The sequence below is a fragment of the Penaeus japonicus genome, unplaced genomic scaffold (assembly GCF_977035675.1).
Source record: "Penaeus japonicus unplaced genomic scaffold, GWHDUDI00000001_assembly GWHDUDI00000016, whole genome shotgun sequence".
Taxonomy (NCBI): Eukaryota; Metazoa; Arthropoda; class Malacostraca; order Decapoda; family Penaeidae; genus Penaeus; species Penaeus japonicus.
In genome coordinates, this window is record NW_028234418.1 from 27,900,432 (window position 1) to 27,912,931 (window position 12,500).

Here is a 12,500-nt window from a genome sequence, read left to right on the forward strand (position 1 = left end):
CCAAACTTCTGAATGACAATTTCTAACTGCTTATCGTCAGCCTCCACACCAACACTGGCAAGGATGGCTTTCATGTTGGCAGCATTGGCAGCATTGCTGCCCATGGCTGCAAGGAGGTACGCACAAACGTGACGCATTCTGGGAAGAATAAAGATCATAGATTAGCAATATACAGTATGAGGGAAAACAGGAATTGCTATTTACTAACATTTAAACAGTGATGAAAGTGGCCACTATTGATAAAAAATCAATAGTACATAAAAGTAATCATTTATCAATATGACCGTCAGGGGTCAAGCAAAGTCTAGTTTGCTTTACTGAATACCACCCCTGGAGATCAAGCATTTATTTTCCGTTTAGTCTTATCAAATCAGTGAAATTGAATTAAAGTGATACGATGCCAAAATTACACGGAATTTAAAAACAGGCAGGGTAATGACAAACCTTGCTAACAGAATGCCCCTTAATCCACAATTCTTAACACAAGGATAATGTAGATATTGTCTGCTTTTTATCTAAGACATCAATAAGAATATTGTGCCAACTCTCAAAAGCAAAGGTGATGCACAGTCTGAAGTACATCTCTAAAACAGAGCAACTAAAAACCACACAATCACCCGATTACTCTACCACAAGGTTAACACCACACACTGGTATCAAAGTATGTTGCTGACTTAACTTGTGGTATGTTCAATGCATACTTCAAGGCATAAAATTTGCCACGTTACCTCGCATCATTGTAACAAAAACGTCAAGCTCACTAATTCTACATATGGAAATACTAAATGCTCCTTGATTTACTCTTGTAACCATTAAACAAAAGTGTCTTGCAGGTTTTAAATCGAAGTCTTGAAATCATGGTCAAAATTTCCTACTTTTTAAAATATAATATCAAGCAGTATTAAGTAAACATTAAATAGATTCAGTGATAGTCAATTATGTTTTAAAGTTGAATAAAACAATTTTTAAAAATAAAACGAATATTAAACTTTTTGCTACAGTCATTTTTCATGTGATCTGATCACTTTTGCCCTTCTCTTCTTTAAAAGAAGCTAGTTATTCCTGTTGTTGTAACTAGGGATCATACCAAATGCTAATAAGCAACTGATAAGAAGAAGAAAAAAAATGCTGAGCCCAGGTTAAACATTAACATGTGGCCCATCCTGGAGGATTCAAAATTAACCGTTCTTGATGAAATATCACCACAAATCAAGAGTTATAAGACTTTTCTGTATATGTGACTAATTCAGGGAGAGGAACAGCAGGCAATCCTTTCTTTAGAGGATTTAGTATTTGAATAAAGTATCCTATATAGAGTACTTTTGAAAAAGTGTCCAGAAGTTAAAAATTGGTACTCCCTAGCAAAATACTATAAAAAAAATTAAAAATAAAGCAATCTGAAACTGACATTATAATGCAAGTTGAACTTCAGAATCATACACTTTGGATTATCATTTCTTCCTTCAAAAACTCTGCCTTAATGCTGTAAGAGTAAATTCTGTGGGTAAGGTTACCAATCGTAGTCCAAACAGTTGACACTGATCGAACTCAAAGAAGGCAATGCTATAGAAATGTGTCTGGTTTAGTTTACTTTTGAAATCTGTGGGTAATCTGTTTTAACACAGATTTCATGATCCATACCAAAAAAGTTTCCCAACCACTGATAATGTAAGACTAGACAAGACAGGTTAAATCAGGTTGCATAACAAAATAATAAAGGCGAATTTCTAGTTTTGCCGTGAAATCTCGCAATTTTAATTTTTGTCTGCAATTCTTTGTGACATGTATTACATGAATCTGCTATAATTTTCCACTGCAAATGAATGTTTCTGGAATTTTTAAAGTCCCGACAGTAGGGGAGGGTATGAAGTATATCAGGGAAATTATGGGGCAAAACAGGCTTAAATTTTCAATATATAATACAAACACAAACTTAAAATCGGCTGTGTCCGCTATCAATTTAGATCTACAAACCGGAGCGCCAACTTTTAAAGTTCGAAGGGAACACTTTTAGCAAACCCTGTGGTAATACACTTAAAACACCCTAGCCTGGAGCTCTTGGTCTTTACATATTGCATTCTAACAATATGTCCCACCTAACCCCCTATCCAGAGGCTTCGCCCCTGGACCCACAGCAGGACCTTCAATAATAATGGATATTGCCTCGCTGTTAATACGTTTGTTTCAACATGTGATTTGCTGTCAGAAAACCACATACTTTCGTATATACAAAAAGAGATACTGCATCTCTTCAGTTCCGGTTATTTTGTCTCAATTGCTTTGATCAAAAATGCACAATAGGGCAATAGATGGGCTGAGATATTACACCGAGATGAATACTTGTCCTGTTTTTCCATTTTTGCCATTATATTGATTAACCCATTGCAGACGGAGATAAATTTGCATGCCCAGCCTCCAGGATAGGTTTTATTTTAGAGAGAGACCGCTTGAAGCAATATAATTTGAATCATCCCACTCTCTTTCAGCCATTCATTGTAAAACTAGATCGTTTTTTGTGTTTTATTTTTTTGTGTGTTTTATTGAGTTTAGAGACTTATATGTGCCATGTGACAGGCTCTGTCAGTGCTGCAGTAGACTAAAATTGTAGTATATTATCCATATTAGCTCATTATTTTCTTTATACTCAATGTGATAGAAGTATTGCTGTTTTATGGGAGGACAAAAGGCAACTTTATTTTTTCGTATTTTTGTGCTGTCATGAACGAATACGAAACATATAACCCACTACAATAAAAATAACAAGAAGAGGTAGGGAAGAGGAATGAAACCTGTGCTTGTGACTGTGAGTGCCACAGTGAAAGGCATCCATATTGGCACAGGAGCACATTTTAGACACTGGGTATAGATTGAGTCACCTTCCTCTTCTCGTTTTGCCTGCACATCCTTCATCGGCGGTAGTTTTGAGCAAGGGATCATCAACTTAGTGTGTGCCATCGCTCTATACAGACAGTGCTTGCTAGAGACCGTGGATGGGTGCCATTCAAGGCTCTCTCTCCTGCTGGTGCTAGGAAAAAGTGGTGCCATCTAGGTTTTGGACGTTAAGCTAGCACTATATTACGGTAATTATAGTAATTATGACTGTAGTAGCCATCATCACTCATTCCTTTTTCATAGTACAATAAAATAGCATAGTATTCCAAAATCCCCGAACGTCATGACGCCCGTCGTCAGGCCAAAGCTCCTACGTCATGTATGTCATGACACCCATACTCAATGGGTTAAAGCATACACTATAAGCCATTATATTGATTAAAGCATACACTATAATCGATGACAATGAAAAACTGATTCTCACAGGCCCTCAAGTAATGACAACCGAGGAACTGTCAAATCACCCGATAGCAAATATGCACATCTACAGGTTATCAAAAATGATAAAATTATGAAAAATTGTTGGAAATGTTGAATTCCGTGAATCAAAATGAACAAAATCTATAATCATGAAGGAAAAGAACTTTTAACTAGAATTGATAGTTTTTACAATGGCGTAGTAATGCACAAACTGACATACTGCAAAAATGAGAATTGTGAGTGACATAGAAAAATGTATTAAGGAGTTACTTCTTAATTAACAATTTGTGGAGGAATTGCTTGGAAAGAAAATGTCAATTTTTGTTCTATCAACTACATGTATTATTTTCCTTGTATCTTACAACTGCCCAAACCTAACCTATGCCTCAAATTTACTTTGTATATCATTAAAAAAACAAAGCTATCACTTGATGTTAACGGACAAACTACAATACACACCGTTACACATTTTCGATTGCATTGCCTATCAAAGCACACTTTGAAGCACAAATTGCCTTAGAAAAGCTAAATACCAGAGTAAGCAAGCACTAGATTTGCAGGGCAAGACATTGTGATGTGGGCCTAGCCAGTTTGGACCAAATCTTCTTAAGGCCATGTGCAACTCTATTGACTGGATCTCCATTTTGCAAGAGCTGCAATTCAATTCATTGAGATAGACATGATAAAACAGCCACATTTCAATATCATTAGGAAGAATATGGGAAAAATAAATGCGACAGAGCAAACTAGTGCCGTATGGGATGGCTTGATTCTTGACTATAGGCCTACAATATTGTTCTCTCCCAAATATGAAAATTTTGTTTTTGCATAGCAATCCCTACTGATCCAGCACACTGCTATTTACCAGCCGATATTAATGGTAAATCAACAAATAAAGAGTGACCAGTGACAGCATATATATGCTACCGACATTTCAGGACACCAGTGGATCAGTAAAATAAAAATAATAAAACAATCTAAATATACAAATCTAATCTTTACAAAGATTTAAATTCAACTTTCATGAACAAATCAAATATAATTCAAACCGAATATACAATCAGTTCCCGAAAATGCTGCCTCAATTCGTCGAGTATGGTTCTCTTCACCACAAGAAGGAAGAAATGCTGCCATTTATTTCAGGATACTGTGCTTTAGTGTTTTGGGTCTAATTCCTAATAACACAAGCAGCATTCGTCCCAAAATAAACCTATTTTCTAAAACTTTAAACGATACAATACAACCTGGAGTTTCGTCTCTCGTAGCGAGCAAGAGGTTTAGACGAACTTTCCTTCGCTCCCTTTTTTCCTTCTTAGCTAAAACATTTTGGGTCTCTAATATACCCAATCCCTTCCTGAAAACATAGTATACAACATCCTACGCAAACACTACGTATATATGCAAAATACGGCATAAATCCTTACTTGAATTATGCACACCGACGGCACGTGTAGACTCGTCGTTCACAATTGTTAGAAGGCCGACTCTCGTGTTTACTCTTACGTTGGTTCCACTTCGACCAATCAGAACGCGAGTATTCTAACCGCAAGAGTAACATGTGTTTTCATTGGATGATTACGTAGAACACTGGACAAGACGATTTTTTTAGTTGTTTTACGGTATCACAAAATGAACTTGAAAATCTTGCAATGGTATAGATGAAGAAGATTCTCATTCCTAAAATTCCATTGACTTATATAACATTGAATATAACTGTTTTTACTTGACATTCGAACTTTTGGGGCATAATGATCATACCCAAATAATTTGCCGCCAAAGTGTCAACAGTTTTGGATATAAAAGTTAGTTCTTTAAACTTTTAATTCTCTTGGAATTAATCATAAAGATACACTAAATCAATATTCGATCAAAGATGATTTATAAATACGCACATACATGGGTATATACTTTATTGTTTTTATATTGAATATGCCCCACAAAGTTGGTATTGTCGTTGTCTTCAGTACGTGAGTTTTGTTTCTTACCACCATTCACAATGACAGTGCAAACAGAAATCAAAGCTGTTTTTAAGCATATCATGGAATCTTATTTTATAGTGTATATATTTTTGGCATAATGAACAAATTGCTCGATTACATCAACCAATCACAGCTCAGACTCATCCTCTCATTCAAAAGTGTAAATTGTAACCAATCACCGCATAGACATATTCTTCAAATTGGAAAGTCTAAATTCTGACCAATCACAGTATAGATTTATTCTTAAAATAAGAAAGAATATCTCCCAACCAATCAACGACCTTGATATAAGCTTCGACCAATCAAAACACAGAGTTGTATCCTCACTTTACTCCTGTGTTTGTTTACAATGTCGGAATACACTAAAGTGAAAATCGGAAAATTAAAACTTAAAGGGGAGAAAAGGTATGACGCTCTCATTTCTATTTTAAACCATTTTCAGATGGTTTTTATTATTGTCTCAGTAAGAATAATGCTTTATATTCAAGATATGTGAATTATTCCTTATATATAAGCATTTGACAGATAAGTTTCAGTCTGCAATCCGGAAAACATTTTTAAGGCATAAGTAAGTTTCGTTTGACAGTTTATGTGAAAGTCATAACTCTTTTGATCAGGTTTTGGTAAGTTTTCCGAATAGCGCCACGTTGCTAAGCACTATGCAAATGGTATCGATGGATTCCCCTCAACCTCTACTATCCTTATATGGTCGACTTTACCTATTCCCCCCCACCCCCACCCCCACCCCATACCCCACAATCTGGACCGCGATAGTAGGCGAGGGCATGAAGTTTATCAGGAAAATTTTGGGTTAAAATATGAGTTCAGGGACATATTATGTATATCAATTCTTAACCCAATGATCTACCTAGCTTAATCTGGTGTTGGACCCCCAATTTTTCAGGGCACTTTGTGCTACTTACCTCGACAACCACCATCTCCATCCTGCAATTCAAACACACTCCATGTATTGACGGATACTGGCAAACTGTGTACCAGAAATCCTCAATGGCGATTAGCACAAAGTGCTCTGAACATGAGGGGATCCAAGGACTAAGTCAATCCTTAAGATCAAGATATATTCTTATATCAGATGTAGCATGAAGTGCATTGGCCCGGGTTAATTTTAAAAGTAGGTGAGGTTAGGTAGATTATTGGGTTAAGAGTTTGGATACAAAAATATGCCCTAAAACCAGTCAAATATATATGAGTAGTACAAAGTTAGGAATCCAATTTCATTGTATTTAGAGACACTGCGCTATTCAAAAAAATTACCCAGATTTTTATTTATTAATTAATGATGTGGTAAATTTTCTGAATAATGTTGCATTACTAAATACCACAAAATTGAATACAATTGCTTTATGATTTACTGCCACATGGGTGTACCTTGCAATTGCAGCTGGCATTGCTCAAATTTGTTTTTTTCTCTTCAAGATCCTAACCCAGCAATCAACCTAATATAGCCAAGGGGGGGCTTTGATCTTTCCTGGACCTCCCCCCCTTTCACTATACTGCTTTGGCTACTTACCAAGATATTGGGGAGTTTTAATTTTGGTTTCCATACATAGAGTTTGAACAGGTTCCTTATTAACCCATTTTGGATGGGTGTCATGACATACATGATGTAGGAGCTTTGGCCTGACAATGGGCGTCATAACGTACATGACATTTTGGGATTTTTTATCACTGTGTTATTTTATTGTGCTATGAGTAATGAGTGAATGATGATGACCATTGCAGCCATAATCATCACCAGCAAGTTGCCAACCTCTTGCTCTAAAGTACCACAATGAAGAATGTGCAGGCAGAACAAGAAGAGAAAGGTGACTCACACCATGCCCAGTGTCTACAATGTGCCCCTGTGCCAGTAGGGATGTCTTTTTCTGTAGCACTCACAGACATAAGCACAGGTTTCTTTCCTCTTCCTCCTTAAGTTATCTGCATCGTGGATGGTTATATGTTTCGTATTCGTTCATGACAGTATGCAAATATGAAGAAATAAAGTTACTTTTTGTCCTCCCATAAAACAGAAATAGTTTATAACACTGAGTATAAAGAAAATAATGATGTGATATGGACCCCATTACTACAATTTTAGTCAACTGCAGCACTGATAGAGTCTGTGATATGACACATATAAGTCTCTCAATACAATAAAACACACAAAAATTAAAACACAAAAACAGCTCTAGCTTTACAATGAATGATGGAAAGAGAGTGGGAGAAGTCAAGGCATGTTGCATGAAGCTGCCTCACTCTGAAATAAAACCTATCCTGGAGACTGAGCAAGTAAATTTATCCCCCGTCTGCAATGGGTTAAGCAATACCACAAACACAGACACATGTCTTCATGATATAATCTCTAGCACAAAACTCACTTGAAAAGTCAAACTTGCGGATTCACTAACACTATGGAACATAAAAGCACTATGATTGGCCATTCGATCTAGGGGTAGCCCTCACTGGCTGTAGCCTAAAGTTATCCTGAAATTGTTTTTCTGATAGGTGGCTTTTTTTCAAATAAGTTCACATTAGGTAAAAAAAAAAGGCAGTCTATTGTTTACCTGTGCTGGATGAAAGTCAAAGAACCTGATCTACTTCATGCCCATCCCTACTGTTTATGCCCAGATTGTGGGGTATAGAGGTGGAATCGTGGATGCCCACTATGATATTAGTAGTAAAATATGAGAGGAATTCATCGATACTACTTTTGTGGTATTTAATAACACGGCACTATCCAGAAAATTATCGATGATATATGTAGGTAGATATTCTTCTGTGGCCCTTTTCAGTATTTGTTTACAATTGAACTGATTTTTGCTTTCTAAATTGTTAAATTATGTAGGGATTTATATAGGCCGGGCCGCCTCGTACATATAGCCCGGGCAAAGCAACATCTTTGCAAATCTCTCTGAACTGAACTGATTAAACTGTGGATCTAATGTTTGAAATCTATTATACAGCTTAACTCCTAAAAGCCACAGAATCCCATGGCATTTACATTATGATTCAGAGTAAATGGGCTAGAACATACTCTGGTAAAATGATCAGATTCTTTTATTTTTAACCCTCTCACACTTCTTCTGCCTGCATTTGCATTACTTGAGGTCCTATGGAGACTATAGAAAATGTTGCAGAGCTGTATTTGAATATTCTTCTAAACCTCACCAGTTTCAAATTTGTATATACCATTGTAGGAGAACTAGCCTATTACTTCACCCAAGGATGCATGAAAATGTGAGCTTTGTTGTTTGATTGGCTTCAATGTTATTATTCATTTATGTGTAAATATTCACTAATTAACCCTTTGCTGACGGGGTATAGATTTGTTTACCCAGGCTCCAGGATGGGTTTTATTTTTGAGCGAGGCAGCTTCAGCAACATACCTTGATTTTTCCCGCTCTCTTTTAGTCAGTCATTGTAGAGCTAGGGTCCATATTAACTCATGTTTTCTTTATACTCAATGTGACAGAAGTATTGCTGTTTAAGGGGAGGACAAAAAATAACTTTATTTTTTCGTATTTGTGTGATGTCACAAAGAACACGAAACTTATAACCATCCAAATTGAAGATAACATGAAGAGGTAGGGAAGAGGAAGGAAACTTGTGCTTTTGACAGTGAGTGCCACAATAAAAGGCATCCCTACTGGCACAGGGGCACATTGTAGGCACTGGGCATGGTGTGAGTCACTTTCCTCCTCTCGTTCTGCCTGTACATCTTTCATCTGCGGTACTTTAGAGCAAGAGGTCAGCAACTTGCTATGTGCCATTGCTCTATAGAGATAGTGCTTGCTAGAGACCGTAGATGGGTGCCATTCAAGGCTCTCTCCTGCTGGTGCTAGAAAAAAGTGGTGCCGTCTAGGTTTTGGATGCGATTTGAAACTCATTTTGCTTAATATTACGTCATAACTAGTTATAATAATTATGATTGCAATTGTCATCATCACTCAGTCATTACTCATAGCACAATAAAACAACATAGTGATCCAAAATCCCTGAACATCATGACGCCCATCATCAGGCAAAAGCTCCTGCATCATGTATTATGAAAAAACACGTCACCAGTTGTAAATGGGTTAATAGAATGTTACAAATTAAGTATATTTCAAGCAAGCTACAAAAACAAATTCAATTCATTGCAGGCTAGCTAGCACTGCAGATTACATTCATTACTACAGAAATGACTTAATATTTTCCAACAGTCGCAAAAAACACAAGTCCAAGAAAAGGAAAGCCGAGGATGGTGACAAGGGAAGCAGCAGCACAAGCGCATATGAAGCAGATAGAGCTGATCATGGAGACTGGTGGGCAATTACTGCACTTCATCAGGTAATGACTTATGGTTATATCCACTCATCCAAGTATTCTCAGATGATGCTTATCCTTTCTCTTTGGTAATTAATAGACAAAGTTTGTCATGTACTAGTTCAGATCATGTCAGGATTGTGATGATTTGCATTTGGCTGCACAATGGCAATCCTCTTCTATGTGCTGTGGGAATTTTTAAAACTTTAAAACTGTGTCCTGAAGTCCTTTTGAAATTAGAAGTTGAGATTGATTTTCCTTTTTAATAATACCTCTCTAATCTTTCAACAGATCAGTGGAAGTGTAGCTGTACAACTTGGTAAAGCTCCAATATATGTAAGAGCTTTGGACAATGGTTTATTCACAGCTGGGGCACCACATGACCAAGGTAACAATTACAGATATTGTTTCCATTATTTGGATTGTTTATGTATGCTTTTTGTTGAAAACCTTTACCAAGTAATTATTTCTTAGCAGAAGTAGCATTTAGTGACATTATTGATCCGTCTGTTACAAGTATTATCACAGGGTTGGATCACTTTTGAACTGCATTTTTACTTTTGTTGAAATTACAAGCTTTTTATTCATTAAGTTAAGATGACCTATTATACCAAATGCTAATTAGAATCACTTTGGTAATATTTCATATCATAAATCTGGTTAAATGGTTAAATGGGAATGGTTGAAAAGTTACGGCAGAAAGTATTTAAGCATTTTTCTTTATGAATGATGAATTAAACAATAATTAAGAAAGAGGGCCAACTGATAATAAAGCTAGATGGAAGTAATATTACAAGAAACAAAACAAAATTTACAGGTGATGGACCATCTCCCGAAGAAGTGCTGACAGCTGTGCCAGCGGGTGATGACAGAATAGCCTTCAAATCTGGGTACAACAAGTATCTCGGTGTTGATGGAGCTGGACGCGTCGTCGGTCGGGCTGATGCTATTGGGCCTCGGGAAATGTGGCAGCCTGTCTTCCAGGTTGGTTTCTTTATGCGAATTATGTTGCATGTAAAATTAGAGAGAGGTCTTCTTTGTATAATGTTCAGTATAATGAGGTGTAAATAGAAAAAGTTACTTGTAAAAGCAGAATGATCAGAGTATATATGTTCATTGTAGTGAACCCTGGGGTTCACCTGGCTCTGGATTCAGGATTGCGAATTGAGAAAATTACTTAAATACCCATTGAAAAGGGCCCACTTCCGTTCTCTGTTCGAGTTGCACTTTATTTTATTTTCTTTTTTTTGTATTTTTAACGGGGACATTTTTATTTTTTCGTGCGTACCTTTTATCTTGTAATTTTGTCTTTTATTGATTTTTCGATTGTTGTTTTATAATGTACTTTTTATTTTCATCCTTTATTGTATGTATTTTTAATATTCGATTTCAACTATTTAAGCCATTGATAAGATATGCCCCCTAATTGGGTATCGGCCAATCAGGTCAACGGGTGTGTTAGTCCAGCCAATCAGGATCGTTCAAGGTCCCGCTCCCCTGCAGTGATTTTCAGGGGCGCGGGAGTTCATGCTCACGCTCACGACTGGCTGGACGCACGCTCCTGTTACCCCCCCCCCCCCCGGTCTCACACTCGTGTTTAAAAGCTAAGTATTTACATAGTATTTTGTGATGGTATTGGCCCATGTATGAAAAGGCTGTTATTGATGACTTTTTCTTGCGGCACGAGTGATATTTGTAAAATATGAATATAATAAATTAATGTACTATAAAAGAGTATAAGTGTAAGATCCCCCATGAGTGTTCCAGTCAGTCGATTTATTAAATTATAAATTAATTACCATTAAAAGTGCAAAATTAAGTTCATCATGGTAAATTAATGAATGAGTTGCATGACATGATAAATGAAAATATCTAATGAACATACAATGAACATAGTAGGAAGATAGCGAACGACCACAGCTACCCTTTTCTAGTTTTAACGTGAACAATCATAGCGGGTCGGGCACTCACGACCAGACGACCCCGTTACATTCATATATATGTGTGTGTGTGTGTGTGTGTGTGTGTGTGTGTGTGTGTGTGTGTGTGTGTGTGTGTGTGTGTGTGTGTGTGTGTGTGTGTGTGTGTGTGTGTGTGTGTGTGTGTGTGTGTGTGTGTGTGTGTGTGTGTGTGTGTGTGTGTGTGTGTGTGTGTGTGTGTGTGTGTGTGTGTGTGTGTGTGTGTATTTTCATGAGCCACTAGCACGTCTCATGCTAGAATCGTTATGAGCTTCATCATAATGATATTTATAATAATGATTAGAGAGTTAATTCTAATGGTGACAGTAATAGAAAAGAAAACTTTTTTTTACCAAAAATCCAAGCAATGGGGTAAATAGGTAAGGGTAGGTAGGCCTGCTGATTAACTCCTTGATGACTAAAGGTTGGTGGAGCCATCTATGTAAAGAAATAAAAAAAAACATAGTGGGCAGTGCATGTTCCTTGTGTTAACCCTCTCTGGACGGGTGGTACAGTACTGTACCGCGCATTCAAAAGCCCAGTGGCCGGGCGGCACAGTATTGTGCCAGCCATTTAATTGATTTAGGCCTAATAATTCGAACGCCCCGGCATTGGGACATTCAAGGCTGGAATGCCCCCGTCGTAAGTGGGTTAATGAGATTTTGCAAGTGATTATGGATTTTTATAAAAGTAATGGAAATTATGACTTCACTTACGTTGTTATGAATTCCAAACCTCTCCCATTTCCCTAGTCTTACTTCAAAGGTCTCTGAATCATTCTCTTCTTCTTCTCCTCCCTCTCCTATTCCCTGTTCATCATCTTCTTCTTTAGGTTTGCAGTCTCTTCCTGTTTCTTCTTCTTTCTTTCCTTTCCTTTACTTTCCTTTTTTTTTTTTTTTTTTTTTTCTTTTTTTAAGCTATTGGTCACATTGGTATAACTGAC

At 36.9% G+C, this 12,500-nt stretch overlaps 2 protein-coding genes across 2 annotated transcripts in view; one reads left to right on the plus strand and one right to left on the minus strand.

Annotated features, from left to right (window-relative positions):
• The window catches only part of LOC122252309 (large ribosomal subunit protein P2), a 5,882-nt gene extending 1,103 nt beyond the window's left edge, over positions 1-4,779 (minus strand). Inside the window, exons 1-2 of the mRNA XM_043014704.2 lie at positions 4,737-4,779; positions 1-138 (exon numbers count right to left, since the gene is read on the minus strand). The exon at positions 1-138 is cut by the window's left edge and continues 32 nt beyond it. Of these exons, the coding sequence (XP_042870638.1) occupies positions 1-137 (137 nt within the window). The 5' untranslated portion in view covers position 138; positions 4,737-4,779. The remainder of the gene's footprint in view (positions 139-4,736) is intronic.
• Positions 4,780-5,548: 769 nt separating this feature from the next.
• Positions 5,549-12,500, plus strand: part of FRG1 (FSHD region gene 1) — an 8,764-nt gene continuing 1,812 nt past the window's right edge. The window contains exons 1-4 of the mRNA XM_043014705.2: positions 5,549-5,696; positions 9,497-9,623; positions 9,891-9,987; positions 10,417-10,583. Of these exons, the coding sequence (XP_042870639.2) occupies positions 5,641-5,696; positions 9,497-9,623; positions 9,891-9,987; positions 10,417-10,583 (447 nt within the window). The 5' untranslated portion in view covers positions 5,549-5,640. The remainder of the gene's footprint in view (positions 5,697-9,496; positions 9,624-9,890; positions 9,988-10,416; positions 10,584-12,500) is intronic.